Source organism: Sceloporus occidentalis, unplaced genomic scaffold (genome assembly GCF_023333645.1).
Source record: "Sceloporus occidentalis isolate IW3139 unplaced genomic scaffold, rSceOcc1.0.p SCAF_20, whole genome shotgun sequence".
Taxonomy (NCBI): Eukaryota; Metazoa; Chordata; class Lepidosauria; order Squamata; family Phrynosomatidae; genus Sceloporus; species Sceloporus occidentalis.
In genome coordinates, this window is record NW_028317000.1 from 9759856 (window position 1) to 9781552 (window position 21697).

Sequence of the window (21697 nt, forward strand, 5' to 3'; positions counted from 1 at the left end):
CCTACTGAATTTGCTTTTAAAAATAAGTTTACAGATGTTGCTAGCCCAGAGGGATTATGACAAGAGTGCCACTCGAACGCATGATATATATGGCCTAAAAGAAGGAAAATAAACTATTTTACATTTCAAAAGTTTTCCCACTTAGTCATGTGAAGATAACTTCTAGCCATCTTAGGTGACACATGCCAATTTTAGCTTAAGCGAATGTATGGACAGCATGTCCACATGACTTGTCTTTCTGAAGCTAACTTTTTTCTCTTCCCTATAGAATGACTCTTGGGGAAAACAGTACTCCCATGCCTTGTTCAAGGCCATGAGCCATATGCTATGCATTGGGTATGGTCAGCAGGCACCTGAAGGCATGACTGATGTTTGGCTGACAATGCTGAGTATGATTGTGGGTGCCACCTGTTACGCCATGTTCATCGGCCACGCCACTGCACTTATTCAGTCACTGGACTCCTCTCGACGACAGTACCAGGAGAAGGTGAGAGAGGAGCCACAGGGTTCATCTGTTCTCAATGCAGAAGAGCTAGCATTTTCCAAAGTGCTGTGCTTTGACAGGACAAGCTGATCTCTTGATAGATCTTCTGCAGCAGTCAGTTTTTATGCATATAAGAATGTAGGAATTGCCATGCTGGACCAGAGGCCACCACCATCTCACCTTTTCCAACAATGGAGTATTTGTACAGTGCAGTTAGGTCACATACCAATAATTAAAAAATTCCTGGGAATTTTAGTTTGGGGCAGATGACTTTTTCTGGACTTTTAAAATTGGTTTTTAAAAGTTCTAGCACAGTAATAATTTAACTTTATTATGAGCCACTGTTTGTGAGGGTATTACATTGGAATAAAGTGTGTAATTTAATCTAATTTAATTCCTTTAATACCTTGTTTTCTAAGACCTCGATCTCCACAGGTGACTTATAGCAACAAATACCAATTTTAAAAAAAACCAAAGCCATCTCTCTGTCTACTGAGTTAATGAAGTGCAAATTACTTTTGCACTTTGAACTCTGCTTGCAGCACCTGAAGCAAGCTGAGGATGAAGAGGGAAAGTGGGAGGAGAGGTAATTGGGACATTTTAAAAACAGCTTAAAAAGTGGGACAGCGGCAGATGAATTGGGACTATCCCTTCCAAATCAAGACTGTTGGAGGGTATGAAATGGCTAGAAATTAGCTGGAAAGAGGACCACAAACCAGAAGTGATTTCTGGTTGCTTCCAGGTCACAATTTTGGTAAAAAATATAATGTCATAACATGGATGGACGTGGAATGGCAGCAAAAATTGTCCCCCGTCACTGGCCCCATATAGACAGGCCAAAATAAAGCTGCTTTGGGTCACTTTGGAGGTATACTGTTTAAATGATGTATGCGTCCTAAGAGTCCAGACGCGGTGCCAAAGCCACACTTGGCTTTGCCGCAGCTTCTGGTCTCTTAAGATATGTGTCATTTAAACAGCATACCTCCAAAGTGACCCGAAGCAGCTTTATTTTGGCCCGTCTGTATGGGCCACAGTTAGCCACCAGATTCTAAAATGGAGTGGGCAACTGCCAGAGACTAGGGTGCTGCATCAGTCTCCAGGTGACCTGAAGGGGGCAAACACATGGGGGGGGGGGAATCTAATATTTGCCCCTAATCTTCCTCTAAAAGATTTGGGGACATTTCATCACATTTTGGTTTCTCACGTCTATTTTAGACCTAGGAAAGGTACCAACAGGAAGAGACCCAAGGGTCACTTCTTTGTTTCTTGTTTTAAATAAAGGCCTCTCTTGGGCCTAAAATGGCAAAATGTGGCCTCTCATTTCCCTTAGAAGACATTTGGGGGATTTTCCCCTCCAAAATGTTTTTAGAAAAACAATATTCCTGGGGGCTATGTGTGGTGTACAGGCTACATTTTGCCCACCTCCGCCTTAGATCACAGGTCTCTTATGTGGCTACAGACTTGTTCTTATAGCTCCTTACACACGTTTGTAGAAAAGAGAAGATAGGAAGGAGGCAGAGATAAGCTAAAACAGTAGCAGAGACCCACCCAAGCACTGGATGAAAAGAAGAGTTGTTGTCTGGCCAACCCCATGCCACTAAATGCTGCCTCTTATCTCCCTTTCTAGTACAAGCAAGTGGAACAATACATGTCCTTCCACAAATTACCAGGAGACACACGCCAACGGATCCATGAGTACTATGAACACCGGTACCAGGGGAAGATGTTTGATGAGGAGAACATCCTGGGGGAGTTGAGTGAACCCCTCAAAGAGGTATAAGTCTGGGGAGGGCTCCATCTCTTCAGGCGGAAGGGTGGAGGAAACATAGATAATATGCGTGTGGAGTTTGAGCAAAAGCTAAACCCTGGGCTCTTTGAAGTAATAGAGAAAGAAGAATCCAGAAGCACATGCAAAATATATTCTGTGTGGTGCTGTTGGGTATTTGGGTATGGGTACTAACTGGATGGCCAAAAAGACAAACAAATGGATCCTAGAACAAATCAAGCCTGAACTCTCCCTCTGAGCCAAGATGACTAAACTGAGGCTGTCATACCTTGGGCACATAATGAGAAGGCACGACTCAATAGAAAAGTCAGTGATGCTGGGGAAGATAGAGGGCAGTAGAAAGAGAGAAAGACTGCATGCCAAATGGATAGACTCAATCAGGGAGACTATGGGCCTGAACCTACAGGAACTGAGCAGAAAGATAGAAGATTGGGGGGGGGGGGGGTTTGGAGAGTCTCATTTCACGGGATTCCCATGAGTTGAAGGCAACTCAAAGGCAGCTGACAACTATACTATAAAGGCACCAGATCCTGTTGGATCTTGGAAACTAAGAAGGGTCAGGTTTAGTACTTGGATGGGAGACCACCACTAAATGCCAGGTTCTGTAGGCAGTATTTCAAAGGAAGGAACTGATAAAACCACCTCTTGAGAAAATTTTATTAAATGTATAGGGCTCACCAAAAGTCAACAGGAGACTTGAAGGCTCATGCATATACACACGCACACTGGCAAAAACCAACTGAACAGACAAATAGTAGTGGCAAATAGAGCCAGTGTGATTTGAATCATAGATTAGGACTCTGAGAAAAGGGTTTGAATCTCTGCTTGGACATAAACCTTGGACAAGTCATACTTCTAAAGCTAAGAGAGTAATGCCAAATCTCCTCTGAACAAATTGTGCCAAGAAAACCCCATGATCAATAAGATCACTTTATGGTTACTACAAGATATAGTAATCTAATCACCATCTGCAACTGGCATCCTACTAGTTACATACACAGACACACATACATGTGGCCAGATGCAAAATAATTACAACAGCACTGAAATATCTCGTGGACTTCAGACGCTATACAATAAATCTGGGGGTGGGAATTATAAGGCTCAGCCTATAGGTCTGAATGCAGAACGACTACACTATACAGGATTGCAGCCTGTTAGTGTGCTTTACTTCTGGAAGATGGTGCATTGAAAATCTGAATATGACATCATTCAGAGTTCACCTTCTTCCTCAGGGACTCCAGAACTAAAGTGGGCAACTTTGGCAGGTTTTGCAGTCAGTTTTGGAGGGGTCACAAGAGACCCACTGTTGGCTGTAAATGACCAGGAAGTTATATCGAATTATAAAGCTCAGTCCCTTGGGAAAGGCAGGGGGTGGGACTAATGTGGACCTCCAGATGTTGCTGGGGTAGAAGAATATATGGCTAGTGAGAGCCAGCACTGGACCCCCCAAGACAAGATTCATGACTGGGAATCCCTTCCCTAAATTTATAGTAACAGACATTATATCCAGTCTCAGGGCTGTTGACATACCACAGTTCATTTTGTAGTGTATGGTTTGCTTTTTTATTGTCCAGGGTTCCAGAGGCCCTGAGATTTGCCCTTCTTCCCATCATCCTTAGCCTGGGAAACATACTGAGAGCTGCAGTCCAGCTACATCTGGAAGACAGCATGATTCTTACCCCTGCACTTAAGTAAAGCCCTGAACTTTGCTTTACAGGAGTTCAATTCAGTTCAGTTCATCTTCATTATGGTCATAGACAAGCACATTGCTTTAGAGGAGAATAATAACTTCCAGAGATTTCTAAAAGCATGTTTCTCTTTGCTTTGAAGTGAGCCACAATGATTGGTGGGGTCCAGGGGCTGAAAAAAAGGTGGGGCCACACATGTGGCAAGAGGGCTATATGTGGCCCAACCTTGTACTAAACTTAAAACCTCTGAAGTATAGGGGACTTCATCTTCCCACTAGCATACAAGTCAGTCAGTGCATGCTTATAAGTACAGAAACTTATGGCGTATAAACCTTCTGTTTCTCTCTGTGTGTTTCATACAGAGAGAGACAGCATCTGCTCATGTCAACTACTTGGCTGAAGGTTTCTGGTTTCCTTCCCTGCCCTTTGCATCCCTATCATAGGAGATCATCAACTTCAATTGCCGCAATTTAGTGGCCAATATGCCACTTTTTGCCAATGCTGACCCCAACTTTGTGACGGCCATGTTGACCAAGCTGCGCTTTGAAGTCTTCCAGCCAGGGGACTTTATCATCCGAGAGGGCACTGTGGGGAAGAAGATGTTCTTCATCCAACATGGTGTGGTCAGTATCCTGACTCGTGGCTCCAAGGAAATGAAGCTCTCGGATGGCTCCTACTTTGGAGGTAGGTTTTTAGAACAGAAACAAAATTTAGCACCAATTCTGTGTGAGAGGGGACAAATTGGTGGTGTTGCAGGATTTCACTGTGGTTTTATACATTTCAAAGGTCTTTATGAAACTCAGAATCCACCAATACCTGACGTCACTAGGATTGGTGTTACCTGGTATGGTGACTCATGGTGTCATCCCCCCAATTGACCTCCTCCCATACCACACCATACAGAATCTTTAATAAAATAATTCTGTACTAATGTTACGTGTAAATCATAATTTCCGTATATCACTGAATGTAATAGCAATTGTTGGGACATAAACAACTAGCAAAATTAAAAGTATACCTTTAAATTACAATGTCATATGCACAGCCTAAATGTATTTATATTTACATAGTTCCATGTGGTCAAAGTTAAAATTTGGTAAGATGTGATGTTTTTAAAGAAAAATTTAAAAGAGTAATTAAAAAAACAACAACACTTGAGGCCTCTCCTTTCTCAGCCCCACTCACGCGTTCTCTTCTGCTGAGCTCCAGAGTTTTAAAGGGATTCAGGCAAACACCACAGTTCATTTCTGCCAAAAGGCAAATATTTGGGGGGCAGTGGTCTCACCAGGTGTGGTCCATATCTCCACTCAACCCTAATGACACCCCTGCACCAACACAAGATCAAAATGTTCTTTAAATCTGAAGAGTGTTTAGATCCTTGCTTGATCCTTACATATAACAAATACACCCTGTATTTTCAATGTTCAGTTTGTAAAAGCTGTTTCTTATGTAGCCGAAATGTGATCATACATACATACACAAACACACTGATATGATGGAGTTATTAGCCAACTTGGAGAAACCCTAACCTTTTCTGTTACAGCCCCCTGTAACAGATCAGGTCCTGATCAGGGCTACCTCACCAAAACAGGTTCAAGAGTAGTAAAACAAAGGGGCTCGACAGACAGGCGCTTTGTGCCGGCCTGGGCCCAAACTAGGGGTGCCTGGGGGCTGAGCCTTAGCAACCCTACCGCACACCCTGTCTGCCATCATTGCATACGCCCATTCATACGGGGCACACGATGATGATATCTGCACGACACAGTGCTGAAACAGCACTGCACTGCACTACGCAGATGTCATCATTGCGCGCAAGCCCCCAGAGGTCTGTTTGGGCTCTGACATAGCTGCACCCACACCAAAGCCCAAATGGAAAGAACTGGCTGGTGAGCAAGCAAGAAAGGGATACAACACCCTTTCTCGCTTGCCCAGCAGCCACACTAATCTAATTTATAAGGAGCAGCAAATGGGGACAGCAAGGACCAGTGGTGTCACTAGAGACCACACTGGATGACACTACAAATGCGAGCAAGAAAGGTATAACCCCCATTGGGTGACACCCTTTCTTGCTCACCTTTGTGGTGACACCCAGTGTGGTCTGTACCTGCTAGTGACACCACTGGTCCTTGCTGTTCCCATTTGCTACCCCTTATAAATTAGATTAATGATGGAATTAATACAGAAATTACAACAGATATTTTAGCATGTTACATGGGCTAAGTATGGTTAATAAATGCCTATTAAAATGTGTGATATTTCATATGTTTAAAAATATGTTAAGTTGGAGACAGGTCTTTGTATTAATTGGGCCTGGTGAATGCCTGGTAAAGGAATGTGGGGGAGGATTTTTTTCCTTTTGCCACCTTGCCAAGCATTTGAAGGTCAGTGGTTAGCACAACAAGGCTCAAATTCAGGTGGGAAAAAAGGAAAACATCTGAAGAAGTAATTGTTTTGAGCTGGGTGTGTTTTGCTTGCCAATTTTGAGGGGTGAAGGTGAGGCTTTCACCTGCTTTTATTTGATGTATGTGTGCTGGGTTTTCAATTCTTTCTAAAGATGCCTTACTAGGTGGACTTTTCTGGCTTCTCAGTAAAGCTTTCTGCTAATTCTCAGAGGCCTAATTGACAGTCTGTGGAGAGTTACCACTAGTTCTGACACTGGGTAACATTGGGCAAGTCATTCTTTGTCTCAAAGGAAGGCAAGGGCAATCCCATGATAGGCAGTTGTTGTTGTGTACCTTCAAGTCATTTCTGACATATGGTGACCCTAAGGAGACCCTATCATGGGGTTTCTTGGCAAAGTTTGTTTGGAGAAGGCTTGCTGTTGCCTTCCCTGGAGGCTGAGAGCATGTGAATTGCCCAAGGTCAGCCAGTGGGTTTCACGGCCAAGTTGGGAATTGAACCCTAGTCTCCAAATTTGTAGTTCAACACTCAAACCATTATGCTATGGTGGCACTACAGTTAGGGCCACCAAAACTCAGCAATGACTCAAAAGGTATGTAAAACAAGAAGTAGCTTTTGGGTGATTGTATTTTCCAGAGACTTTTCTCCCAGCCTTGCCCTGCATGTGAGAATGTGCCAAGAGATTGGTCCTGATGTTTTTCTCCCCATTTGCCCCTGTAGAGATCTGCCTCCTCACTCGTGGTCGGCGAACTGCCAGTGTACGTGCTGATACCTACTGTCGCCTCTATTCGCTTTCAGTGGACAACTTCAATGAAGTCTTGGAAGAGTATCCCATGATGCGTCGGGCCTTTGAAACTGTAGCTATGGACCGCCTTGACCGCATAGGTGAGGAGTGGAGCCAGAGCCCACTTATGAGCAAGGAAGAAGTAGGGTATTAAGGCAGTGTGGCATCAAGGGAACATGACATCAAGGGAATGTGACATCAAGTGGCACACCAATTCACTGAGTAAAGTAGGGCTGGAGAAAATATGGGATTCATGCAGCCTCCAGACTGCAATTTTGTGGCTCCAAAGCCCCTCAATATGTAACAACCCTCCCGCCAAAGTCTTCCTTTAGAACCCTATAGAACTCCATCCCTAAATGACTCTCTTTTCACCCATGTCCTTCTCCAAATGTCAACTGGAAGTGACATGATGTCACTTCTGGCCATCATTTGGGAAGAACATGGATGAGAACAGAAGTATTTAGGTGCACAATTGTGGGGAGCCAGTCCATAGGAGAAGGTCAGGACTGGAAAATTGACCCAATGTAGTTACCGGTACCTACCCAAGCAAAACCATAGAGTTCATATTACAGTAGCAAGTGATTAGTTAGCATCACTGGCTAATGTGAGGCCCATATTACTCCTACTGCTCGCTTGGCTCTTATAAGTATCTGAGTATCATTGTAGTTGTCTTCCAGCACATATGTGTGTCAGCAAAACAAAAGTAAAAGCTTCAGTTTTAGCCACTGAGAGCAAGACAGTCTCAGGCCTCTTAAGTTCTAAATCCAGCTCTGGGGTATAGGGCTTCACCCTCTTTCCCATGAAACCATTGTATAATAGTTTCCTGGTTACTGAATGGTTCTTTTCTTATTTTAAAAGGCTGAGCTGCCTCTCCTAAGGCTTAGTGTCTGGCAGTAAGAGCTTTATGCTAAAATATATTGCCATTTTGGGTCTCATCAGAGCCAGATCCCAGAGATGGAGCAGCTACTTTGTGTGCAGGTCCAGCTTTTTTTCCTGTAACTACAGAAAATTGTAGCCAGTTAATATAGACCAATCTTCCTTCTAGGTACAACCCACATTGCCCCCAGCCATCACAGCTGTTTTAGATGAGGAATTATGAGGACTGTAGTTCCATATGTCAGAAGGGTGCTGGATTGGGAGACGCTGGTATAGACAATGCTGAGTGAGCCAGCATTCATTCAGTATGAGGTTATCTATGGTTCGGTGCAGAACTTAGAAAGTTGTTCTTACAAAGTAATTAGTTACAGTTTTTATCAATTTACTTAGTTACCTTTATCATTGTAATTTTAAATAGCAACTCTGTATTATTTGTGCAAAGTAAGTCAAGTTAGTTCCTTTTAAATTACTTTTAAAAACTGAATGCTATTAACCACTGGGTTACAAAACATACTGTCCTCCCACCTCATTGTTGTCTTACCACTCATGACAGAACAAGAGCCAGCAGGAGAACCTGGTGGTATTCCCCCCTCTGCCATTTACTGAGGCCATACCCCAGAACTATAAAAATAATCAAAACTGCTATAGTGTAGGAGTGAAGTTACTCCTCATAGAATCATAGAATTGGAAGGGACCTCAAGGGCTGTCTAGTTCAACTTTCTGCCTTGCAGGAACACACAACTGAAGCATTTGAGAGATGTTTATCCGTTTAAAGACCTCCAAAGAAGGAGAGTCCACCACCTTCTGAGGCAGTCTATTCTACTGTTGAACAGCCTTTACAGTAAAGACATTCTTCTAAACATTCAGGTGGAATCTCTTTTCATTTCTTGTAATTTAAATACATCAGTTTGTGTTTCATCTCTGTAGAGCAGAAAATAAACTGTCTCCCTCTTCTATCTGACCCTTCAGATGTTTATAGATAACTATCATGTCACCTTCCAGTCTTCTCTAAGCTAAACATCCCCAGCTCCCTAAATTGTTCCTTATAGGGCTCAGTAGTTTCCTGACCTTTGACCATATATGTTATACTCCTCAGGACACATTTCAGCTTGTCAATAACCTTCTTGTACTGTGTCACTCAACCTTTGTAATGTAATACTTCATATGTAATTCTTTAGTTCATGGGTAGGCAGCTGCATAGGAACCAGGAGCCAGTGATGTTGTATTAGTTCTGGTCATTTTGTTCAGGTCATGGTTGAAGAAGGAGAGTCAGGGTGGGCTTGGAGATGTGGGAGATTTTTCTCACAAATTTGGGGGGAGCTGTTGGGACAATTTTCAGATGAAATAGACCTAAAAAATGAATAGTACTTTGTGGGCTTTGGGGTACAGGTGAAGGAAAGGGTTCAAGAGCCACAGACACATAGGCAGAGCCACATACAGCCACATTTTCTTCACCCCAGACTTAATTGCTGGGGAAAGAAATCAGTTACTACTACTGCTGCTGCTGAAATAAGTAATTATTTTGAACTGGTTGCTTTTAACCAGCTCTGTGTTTCTTTGCAATACCATAGGCGTCTTCCACTCTTCTTTGTGGATGTCCTCTTTTTCATTGTCATTTTCCCCTTCCCCCAGGTAAAAAGAACTCAATCCTGCTGCGCAAGCGCTCAGAACACAGCTCCAGCACCATAAACAACGAAATAATCCAGCAGATTGTCAAACATGACCAGGACACAGCCCACAACATCCAGGACCTCCAGTCGGTGATGGCTGGGCGAGAACTCAGTTGCAAGCCGGTGATCTGGGAACCACTAGTCCATGCCCCGCTGCAGACAGCTGCAGCCACCACCAATGTGGCCATTGCCTTGACGCACCAGCAGAGCATCGCAGCTCACATCTTCCTGCCCTCTTCCTCTGTCTCCAGCCCTCTCTCACCTGATTCTGTCCTCATTCCACGCCACCCACGGCGCTCCCAGCCCAGTCTGGGTGGTTCCCGGCCTTCCTCAGTCAGCTCTCCTGCCTCAGGGACTCAGTCCCATTTTCAGACGCCAGTGGCCGGGTCCCCTTCCTCCCCCATGGTCCAGTCTTCATCACTTTTCGAAGGTGTTGGGTCCAGGGGAGGCCCTTTGGGATCGGCCATTCCTCGACCAATCCAAAGGGGAGAACCTATCACAGGAGCAGGCCAACCTCAACTCTCCAAGTCCCGTGGCACTTCAGTCTCCACCTCACTCCTACAACAGCCAGCCACCAGCCCTTTGTCCATACCACCTGGGCAAACTCTCCATTACAGCCTCTCCCGAGCCACTGGATCGCACATCTCCTTGTTCTTGCAGCCTCAACAGTTGGTGAAGCACCGGAGCACGCAAGGCCTTTCAGTGGGCTGCCTCACCCAGGATGTACGCGCACTTTCGGCCTCCCAGCCCTCCTTGCCTAATCGACTCACTCAGCAGGTGGACATAGGCTCTTCCAAGTCAGCCAGGAAGTCTGCTGGGAATCTTACACATCGTTCCTCTCCTTCAGTCCCAGGTCTCTTAGCCAAACCTACCACTGACCCTATGGGGCAGCCTGCTCCACCCCAGCAGGTGCCTTCAGGTTCCAGCCGCTCAGTGAGTGGAGCCAGTACCCCACAGTCCCCTGCTTCAACACCCCGACATCCCTCTGTCCCTTCACGCAAGGGTTCTGTGGCATTCAGCCCTGATGTGGACATTGGGAAACCTAAGTTCACATCCAACATGTGAGGACCACAGTAAGCTACAGCTGTAGCTCCTGATGCAGGAAGGAGAAAAGCCAGCCTATAGGAAAAGCAGGCCTTGAGGGCTCAACCAGAAATGTGTTGGATGGGGAGGATACACACATGGAGCATACACCACCACTGGCAAGCTATCAGGCCCAGAAGGGAGTGGGGCAGGCCTGGCCATATCTGAGTGGAGGGTGGGGGGGAAGCCTCACAGAAAGCACAAAAGCGCCTTGCTTCCCAGTCATTCCAACTGCAGCAAGGCATTCTCCAAAAGCTGAGCTAAATTCTATCTGTGTCCAAGGTTGGAGGAGAGCTAGGCTGACAGCCCCTCAGTCAGTCTTAAGTGATGAACCTGCCCTCCTGTGGGGGGAAACACATCTCTACTCCTTCAGAGGTAGTACAACTGCACATTCCTGCTAAGCCGTCTTTTGAGGGTGGCTAATGGGTTTTGCCTCACAGCTATGTCTGAGGTCCTCAGGACCTGTCTTAGGGGCTTACTGCTTGTGGTGGAAGGGCACCATGAAGGGCAAGAGGGTAGGTTTTGACAAAGGAACCTAGAAAATAGAGCTGTTCTAGAGCCCCTCTCCGTCAGAACAGCTTGTGTTTTAAACATGGAAGACCTAGCTGAAAAACAGGCCTAACAGCCCTCGGCATAATCAAAGGAGCTTATGTTCACATACAATAAGTGCACCACAATCTATAGCTCTGGGCAAATGACTTTGAAAACACCCCTTGACAAGTGCCCCCCTCCATCCCCTTCCCTTTAGGAATATCTAAAGATATTTCTCCCTGTCTCTGTCCCGAAATTTGTGCAATATACATCTACAGATGTCTTGTGTGAATGTAACAGTAGAAACCCTGGTTCCATGGAAGAACGAATGAGCATTGGTTTGCCCTGTCTCCCAGTTCTCCCAAATCCATTGTTCTGTCTAACCCAGAGACCTTGGGTTGGTCAGCCAAACCTGATCTTGCTACTACTGCCATTTGTTCAGCTTCTTTGATGGGTTTGGGACATTGGGAGTACCCCCCCCCCAATATATATACCATCAGATGGTAGACTGTGGCTTCTCCCCAATCGTGTCTCAGGTAGCCCCCTTACTTGAAGGTACACAATTGTCTACCTAGAAAGGCCAGTGTGCAGACTCCCCCAGGGATTGAAATGTTGACTTGAGCCCTAGCTAACTGAAAACCCAGGAATCACATATACTTCTACTTCACATTAACAGAGATAAAATCTACTGCTGCTGCCTGGGTCCATTTACTGGAGTTGTGCCCCACAATTTTTTTTAACTCTCATTTAAATTTGTTCATTGAAATGATGGATCAATGAACTCTGCATACATTTGATTCTGGGGAAAAAGCCATAGTTTTAAAGGGAAAGCAACTCTGTTAAAGTTTCACCTTAGATCAGAAATATGAAACATGCTCCATAGGTTGGATGTGGCCCCTGTCAACCGCCCAATGCTGACTGTGGCACCTAGGGGCCAAAGTTTGACAGTGCCCTATCCATTTTAAATGCCACCACTGAAATTTGTCTAAGAATGATGGGAGTCATAGTCCCCACATTTCCAAAGGGGACCATATTGGGGAAGGCTGATCTCACCAATTAAATTTATTGACAAATACCAAACAGCCAATTCTCACATCCAATACTTTGTAGTCTCCACTACAGAGTAGTCTCTCCTGGACTAAGCCACTTCTAATGGCAAAGGAGGGGATGTGAGTATGAATGTTTCTCCTAAAAATGCTCATTTGATTGCATTGTTTTAGGAAGAGGATTTTTAACTTGCCTTTGCCTCTGCCATTCCTACTTTCCACATAAAGAAGGTGGTTTGAATTTTAAACATCATTGTGATTTGTAAGTACAGAAGTGTGGTTAAAGTATGTTAAGGCCCACTTTATCATCAGTTAACAATTTTGTGCCTGCATTCTTTGGACCTGCATTGCAGTTAAGGCCACTTAAATCCACATTAGTAACTTCTTACCACATTTAAAAGATTACTTTGTACAATGTGCCAGAAAGAGCAGCAGATGAGTGCACAGTGTCCTCCGTCTTCAATGTAGGTTTGTGAGAATTGTACAGTTATAGATGAGCATTGATAAAGGTGGCAGTTATCCCTGGAATGAGGAAGCAAAATGTATATGAAAAATATTGGATATGTTCTCCTGGTTCTGTTTGTCTCTATATTCAGAGGAAGTCCTTCCTGGATCCTTCCTATAACCCAAATCGCAAAAGAGTAACCATTTAGGTTTGCAAAATAGGTTTGTATGCCAGTTTTGTTTTGCAGGTTCTCTTTATTATGTTCTGCACATCTTACAGAGAGTGTATTCATTGGGAAGTGTTAGACTTCCACCCTCCTTTCTATATGAGTGGCATATCACTGAAAGAGAAATAAATCTGGACTCAGCCACCTCACTCCCACGGTGGGTACCTATCAGAAATGCCCATCATCAGCCAGGAAGGGTCATAACAGGGTAGCAGAGTTCCCTCTGTCCACTCCCCTACTTGTGCCTAAACAATGCCAGTGCTGGTGGAGGGTGTCTTTTGGGTCCGGGGCAGCCTTCTATCCAGAAAAGCCAGCACCCCGTCTTCCCTTTCTTATGGGAGCTCCAAGGTTCTGCTCAACCTCTCCAGGAACCAGCTAGTTTGCAGTGTGCACTGTGTGGCTCTGCCAAGTGACCAAATTTTATGTGTCAAGGTGTTGCTTTCTGTCCTAGACATATTAATGATTTAGGGCAGATTAGTTGCCCAGAGCCTTTCTAGATTTCTCCTTTCTCTGATCTTTCCCTCCCAATAGTTCTGCCATTTCTCGGTACAATGCTTTTCTTTCTACTACCAGAGCTTGGTGCAGGCGACAACTGGAGGCGGGAGGAGGCATCTGTTCTGATTTGTCCATCATCCCCAGAAAGGGGAAAGGAAAAGAAAGAAGGAATTTCTGCTCCGATCGGCAAACTCCCCCTTCCTCTAGATTGCTGCTAATCTCTCCCTCACCCCCAAAATAGAGATGGGTAGAGAAGTAGTAGATATTTGTTGTTTTGCTTGCTTGTTTGGTTCTTGCAGGATGTCTTTCAGATTAAGTAGACCTCTGATAGTTTAGACTGACCTGGCAAGACATCACTATGAGACGTGCTGCAGAGGGATGTGCCAGGACTGCCTTCATGCCTTGATGCTTTTCCCTTGACCCTCATAGCTCCTCTGGCAGGAGCACTTTGTTCGATCATCGTCACGTAGGTTCAAAACATTCCAAAACATCTTGTTTACACTCCAGTCAGGTAGAGCCTCCTATAGCTGCCGCTCCCATAGACATGCAGAGGAAAGATGTTTCTTTTGTCAGAGGTTGGAAACATTACTTTTTGGGACTGCTAGGCTGGAATTATGTTGGTATGTTATGCATGTGTATAGGTGCCCTGCAAAAGCAATTGGATATTTTTGTGGAGCATTCAGTTCAAAGTCATGGAAGTGCAGTTGAATTTACACTGCCATGCCGTTTTCAGATAAACACTTGGTTATCTTCAGCTTCCATTTAAGACAAGGTTTGTGTAACAAAATCTGTGCGTAACCCTACATGCGTGCAGAGGCTCCAGCTACACAACTTTAGCACAGGATCCAGCCTCAGAATCCAGAGCCAGCATGGTCAGGCTGGTTGGAGCATTCTGGGAGTTGTCACTTCTAAAAAGTAACTTTTCCAAACTCTGGCTTTTTGCTTTGTGGGCCCTGTGTAGATGGCATGCCTGTTTAACCGCTGGGATCTATTTCTCATGCGGTTGCTAACCTCACTGCCAAAACCAATGTTTTCTTGTCCAGGCAACTGTGGCATCCTGCCTTGTTAAAATGATACACACAAGTGTCATTTTACCATCCCACATAGCACCCACGGTGGGGTCTCCTTCCCTCCATCTGTGCCGGTGTATAAGGGACCTGCACCTGCATATATCAAGAGATTATGGGTCTAATTGTAGTGATGTTAGCACCTGTGGGAGAGGGGACAGCCAGGATGGTGGTTTATATGAGTAGGATTGTACGTGTGCATGTTTTTATTGTGTGAGAGTGAATGTGTGCGCGCACATGCACACGTGTGCAATCTAGTCACCAAAGACCATGACCCATCACCTTTGCACTCAGCGTTGCTCAGTGTATGGAACATGTAGATTTCATATCACAAGGAAATTTTAAAGCTGTTTTTTTTTTCCTTTTTTTAAAAAATGATTCCATTTTATTTTGGTCATTGTACCTAACAGATTTCAGTAATAAAGAGAGACTCAGAGCTGTGTCTGTACATCTGTGATATTGTTCCCTTGCGTTGTGTATGCAGTGGCCATGCATTTGACAACAGGGTTGACCGGGGCAGCAAAGACAGCAAGCCAAGAAGGAATAGCTGTGGATCAAGAGCAGCCAGGTTGAGAAAGAACCATATTGCCAGTGGACTGTACTCTAAAGCAAGAGGCTACATGCCCAAGTCATCCCCAGACCCCAACATTAATTGTTGTGTGTTTTTTTCTTGGATCAATATTAAATCACCAAAAACTGCCCAAATCACTGCAAAGCAAAATGGTATTTCTCCCTCCAAAAGCTCCCTTTAAAAAGAAGAAGAAGAAAAGTGGCTGAAAACTTAGTCCAAAGTGGTATTCCACAGTGGGCCCCGGTATCCATTGGGTTTGGTTCCAGGAACATCCCCCCCCCCATGGATACCAAAATCCATGGATTATTATTATAAATGGTTGCTCAAGTCCCATTAAATTCAGTGGTATAGTAAAATGATGTCCCTTATACAAAATGGCAAAATCAAGGTTTGCTTTTGGGAATTTCTTTAAAAAATACATATTTTCAAAATGTGGGTGGTTAAATCCATGGATAATAAATCTGTTGATACAGAGAGCCAACTGTACTACAGCTTGGAAGACACCTATCTAATTATAGGGCTTTGGCAGGGTTCAGAGGAAAAAGGTATGACAGGAGATATAGCAGCCAAATATTTTTTTTACCTTGCAATCTCAGTTTGAAGCAGTAGAATCATAGAATTGTAGAGTTGGAAGAGAGCACAAGGGCCATTCAGTCCAACCCCATTCTGCCATGCAGGACATCTCAATCAAATCATCCCTGACAGATAGCCATCCAGCCTCTGCTTGAAGACCTCTAAAGAAGGAGACTCCACTACACTCCGAGGAAGGAGTGTCTTCCACTGTCAGACAGCCTTTACTGTCAGGAAGTTCCTCCTAATGTTGAGGTGGAATCTCTTTTCCTGCAGCTTGCATCCATTGTTCTGTCTTCTAGTCTCTGGAGCAGCAGAAAACAAGTCATCTCCCTCCTCAATATGACATCCCTTCCAGATATTTAAACAGGGGTATCATATCACCTCTTAACCTTCTCTTCTCCAGGCTAAACATCCCAGCTCTAAGTCATTCCTCATTGGACATGGTTTCCAGACCCTTCACCATTTTTGTCGCCCTCCTTTGGACATGCTCCAGTTTCTCGATGTTCTTTTTGAATTGTGGTGCCCAGAACTGGACACAATATTCCAAGTGGGGCCGGACCAAAGCAGAATACAGTGGCACTATTACTTCTCTTGATCTAGACACTATACTTTTATTGATGCAGCCTAAAATTGCATTGGCCTTTTTAGCTGCCACATCACACTGTTGACTCATGTTCAAGTTGTGGTCCACTTGGACTCCTAGATCCCTTTCACACGTAGTTTCATTCAGCCAGGTGTCTCCTATCCTATATCTGTGCATTTTATTTTTCTTCCCTAAGTGCAGTACCTTACATTTCTCCGTGTTGAATTTCATTTTGTTAGCTTTGGCCCAGCTTTCTAGTCTATTCAGGTCATTTTGAATGTTGATCCTGCCCTCTGGAGTATTAGCTATTTCTCCTAATTTGGTGTCATCTCTAAATTTGATAAGTATGCCCCCAATTTTGTCATCCAGGTCATTGATAAAGATGTGGAATAACACTGGCCCCAGGACAGAGCCCTATTGTATTGTGGTTTTTATTCTTTGCTGTAATCCCGCCTCAATCCGCAGGGAGAGGCAGGAAATACAAACAAAACTTATTATTATTATTATTATTATTATTAATTGGATGCTGGAGGAGGGACAGGTAGCTTGTGCCAGATGTCTGAACTAATCTCAGCAATCTTTGAAAATTATGCTGTGGGCCATGTCTGGTCCTGGGGTTGCTGGTTGCACATCCTGACATATATTTTGGTTGGAGATGGATCCTGCCCCGATTCCAGGATTAAATATGGAAATTCAGCTGAATGTTGGAAGCACACAACAGCAGGGCAAGCAAAACCGTGGAATGATGAAGATACAGAATTAAGGGAGAGGCAATCAAACCTCAAATAAAGAAAAAGCCAAAACAAAAATCATACCCCTTTGAGAATGCAAAGCCCCTTTCTCACTGCCATATTGCCTTTTCTTGGCCAAACAGGCAAATGCTTTCTTTTGACTGGATTATTTTTAATCTGTATTGTTTGCCTTCTCTTTTTAATCAGGAAGGAAACAGTGGCGGTGATCTTCTCTGATTGAGGTTTGGATTTTTAGCATTAAGAGATTAAACCAAGGTCAGTCAATGAACTGAGTGGACAGAGACCCAATTTCCCTTGAATGAATGTGCGGCCAAACTGGCCCCTTTCTCCACCTTGTTTTCAAGCTTGGTTGGTACCAAAGATTAACACAGCATTCATACCTCCATCATAACCTGGATACAATTGGAGCATATTGTCCACACACACACATACAAAAATACCCACGTGCATAGCATACACCTGCATGTGTCACTAACAGGATCCCGGCTGCGGTTGTGAGATCTCTCTGTTATGCCAAATACTTTGAGGTTGTCTGGTCTCAGAGGGTCTTACCATTTAGCTTTACAAAAGACCTGTTCCATGATGAAAACTCAGTACCGTTTGCTGATACAGATCAAACTACTTGCATTCCTGGACTCTCCTTGGAGACCTGCTAACGGAGATTGAACTACATCACCTGTGACTTATTCCACATATGTTTCTGGAGGGAGTAGTATATCACTGCTTAGTAGTAGTAGTAGTACCACTGAGCTATGAACAGATTCACGGCATGACATGAGTGACATTTTGCTAAATAGATGTGCTACAGAGTGTTTGCTTTTAATATCACCACTGTGGGAGGTATTTATGTTTGACCAAGTTCACAAAATTTGACTCTGAAATTTGCGAAAGTACATACAATATAAGGCTGTTGTTCTTTGCATGGAGAAGCTGTGGTTTTTGCTATCAGTCTGGATACAAAACCTCACAGACTGGTTAGGTCCCAGGAGGCTATGTGGCTGATTCTTTATTTATGCAGGGATCAGCTGTGATTAACAGGTTTCTATTTAATTTGATTAAACTGGATTAAGAGGGGATCTGATTATGAGGCTGGGAGTGGGGAAGAGGGGAGGAAATGGATGGGGTATATTTGGACAAAATGGTTGCCAAGTCTGGCTCCCAAGCTGTCCCTAAGCAAAACACCCACTTTTAGTTCTCATTGCCTGGAGCAAATTTTTGGCTTCTTCCAAATCCAGCTCTTCCAAGTTCAGTCTTAGACCAGATATCTGAAGATGATGGAGTATAGATCTCTCCCTCCCACAAAAAAACAACAACAACAACAACCAGTTTGGTTGGTACAGAATATTGACATTGTTGGCCTAGATTGATATAGGCACAAGAAAGAGATCCAGGGGTCTATGAAGAAAGCACATGTGTTGAGAGTGCATACGTTTGACTTGTAACCAAGGGTGGCCCAGATACTGTGACTATCATTCCATCCATTTCACATGAAGATCTTTCTCTAGTGGATTCCACTCCTCTACAAATCTTTTGTTACTTTGATCTCTGAGCAAATATGTGAGCTTGTCAGCAGTCATCCTGTCATAGATTTTCTCTTTCCATTCATTTAAGGTTGGGATTTCTTTACTTTTCCATTTCTTCGCAAAAATCATCCTGGCGGACACAATCGTGTAAAACAAAAGTTTCCCATTTTTTTCCCCCCAATTCATTGTCCTCTATTATATTTAGCAAATAGAAAGTTGGTTCAATCTTTATTTTCACCTCTAATATCTTTTCCAGTTCTACGTTGATCATTTTCCTGAATTTTTTAGCTTGGTAAAATGTTCTAAATTTTGATGCAAAATGCCAACATTCTTTATTTGAATTTTGGATTCAATAGATTTTGAATAATTATCCAATAGATTTTGGATAATTTCTCTGGTGAGAGATAACCATATGTATTGTAGTTTGTCATAATTTTCTTTTATATCATAATTCAATGAGTACTTCAATCTTATTTTCCTATTTCCCCCCCTCCCCATTGATCTAACATTATTGGTTTTTTCACATCTTGGGCCCTATTGTTTTCTAGTTTCTTCTTCCATCACATATTTAAGAATCATTTTTGTAAAGTTTAGAAATTAGGTGATCTGTATTTTGTCTTATCAGTTTGCTAAATTCTGTTTCTTCTTTCTCAATTTGTTGTAATTTCAGATCTATCTTTAAATGGCACGACTCCCGGATGCTGCAGAGAAGGAGCGCGGAAATAGTGCTCCCTCTCGGGCCCCAGAAGAGGCGCCGCAAGTGCCAAAGGATGCACTCGCGGCGTCACTTCCTTTGCGCCACGTGCAGACGCAGAGCGTCCGTTACATCAATATGGCGGCGGCCGTGTGGAAAGGCCGCCGCCATATTGTACATATTGAATACGTATTAGGGTTGGGGGGTGCGGAAGCACCGCCCCTTCCTAACCCTAATACGTACTCAATACATATTTTTTGTAACCCGCCAATGTAAAACAATTCCAATTTAAAACTATAAATAATTGATAAAATAAAAAACATATTAAACAAGACAACAGTTAAAACAACTTTAAAAGCTACAACAATTTAAAGCCATGTACATGTAACATAGAAGTAAATTAGTCCCTTTAATAAAAACCCACATTATGGCTTGGCGCCAAAAGAAAAGCATTGGTGCCAGCTGGACATCCAAGGGGAGGGCATTCTACAATCAGGGTGCCACAACCAAGAGGATGATCTGATGTTTTGATTGTGATTTCCTGCATGGCAGAAGAAGGGGGCTGGACTGGATGGTCCTTGTGGTCTCTTCCAGCTCTACGATTCTATAATTCTCCCATATCCTTGCAATAGTGGGATGCAAAGGAGGGCCCCTCTTGCAGACCTCATCAGTTGCCTTTAGGAAAAGGCATTCCTTCATGACAATATCATCCCCACCAGTCAAAAAGCCCGTGTGCTTCACCTCTGTGAGCCCTGATCCCATTACAACATTAGTTACAACCCCACCATTCAGCCTCCCCTAACCCTCGGCCTTCGCACAAGAGCCCAGAGCTGCCATTAGCCCCAGCTGAATGCTAGAAGGCCTTCGTTGGTTGCAAAGAAGGATTAATAGCTGCACTTCTGGAATTTATTAAAGAAGGTTTAGATGGGATTAAGGGATCATGGTGGATCTGGAACAGATTGGCAATCAGCAGAGGGAAGGACTTTGTGTGTGTGTGTGTGTGCGCGCAAGTGTGTGCATGAGTGCACACACAGACACACACTTGGTTTTTAAAAACTAATCAGAAACAAGCAGCCATTCCATCCTAAAAAGGAAAAGGATGGCAGAATGGGCAGCGAAAGGTGGGAAGAAGGAAGAAATGGAAGGAACCACAAGTGCCATCTAATGCAGGAATACACAATTACAGTACTCCTGGAAGATGTCCATCAGACCATTTAAACATCCACAGAAACGGAGAACCCACCGCTCTCTGAGGCAATTTATTGTACTGACAACCAGCTCTTAGCTTAGAGTATAAAAGTCCTTTGTAATATTTAGGTGAAATCTTTTCTTGTAATTGAATCCATTGATCTATTTCCTGATCTATTTCCTGGAGTAGCACAAAACAAGCTCACTCCATCTTCTACATGACGTCCCTTAAGATTTTTAGATGCCCCTTCAGATTTTTAGAGATATCTGTCATGTCCCTTCTCTGTGTTCTCTTCTCCAATTAACCCTAACCTCCCAAGACTTTCATAATAAGACTTGGCCTGTTCCAGACTGCCAAAATAAAGCTGCTTGGGGTCTCTTTGGAGGTATGCTGTTTAAATGATGCATGGGTCCTAAGAGTCCGGAGGTTGTGCCAAAGCCACACTCCATTCCTAAGCACTGGAGGGCAGCTTTGCTGCAGCTTCTGGATTCTTAGGATGCATGCATCATTTAAATAGCATACCTCCAAAGAGACCTGAAGCAGCTTTATTTTGGCAGTCTGTAACAGGCCTTGGTTTCCAGACCCATTTCCTCTCTGAATGTCCTTCTTGAAATGTGGTGCCCAGAACAGAAGAGAGATGAGGTCTGACCAAAGTAGAATAAAGTGCTACTGCTACTTTCCTTGATCTGTACATTAAACTCTTTGATGATGATGATGATGATGATGATGATGATGATGATGATGATAAATATTTATTTGTATCCCACCTCTCCCTTTTGAGAATCGAGGCGCGTAACAGCAAGATAATACAATTACAGAAGATAATAGCTAGAAAAAAAAATACCCCAACCCCTTCCCCTTCAACCCTCCCTCCCTTGGATATTAAATGACAACAATAAAAACTATATAACTACAGAACAACAATTAAAACAGTTCACAAAAGTGGCGATACTGAAGGATCTTGATAAGATGAACAAATTAGTTCTATTCTGGGCAGAGGCCAGTTTGGAAAAGCCCAACGGAAGAGGATGGTTTTTATTGCCTTTTTGAAAGTCTCCATGGAAGCTTCGAATAATAATAATAATAATAATAATAATAATAATAATAATAATAATAATAATGTTTATTTATATACCGCTTTTCCAAATTAGATCAAAGCGGTGTATAACAGGAAGTACAATACAAAGTCAAAATAAAACATAACAGGCCTCTCTCCCCCTCAAGATGG

General features: G+C 43.5%; 1 protein-coding gene across 2 annotated transcripts in view; it reads left to right on the forward strand.

The window, feature by feature from the left end:
• The window catches only part of LOC149301929 (potassium/sodium hyperpolarization-activated cyclic nucleotide-gated channel 3-like), a 36332-nt gene extending 21300 nt beyond the window's left edge, over window positions 1–15032 (forward strand). For both annotated transcript variants that reach the window (XM_089482925.1, XM_089482924.1), the window contains 5 exons: window positions 269–487; window positions 2112–2258; window positions 4405–4645; window positions 7082–7246; window positions 9654–15032. In XM_089482925.1, coding sequence (XP_089339051.1) covers window positions 269–487; window positions 2112–2258; window positions 4405–4645; window positions 7082–7246; window positions 9654–10756 — 1875 coding nt within the window. In that variant the 3' untranslated portion in view covers window positions 10757–15032. The remainder of the gene's footprint in view (window positions 1–268; window positions 488–2111; window positions 2259–4404; window positions 4646–7081; window positions 7247–9653) is intronic.
• The last annotated feature ends 6665 nt before the right edge of the window (window positions 15033–21697 follow it).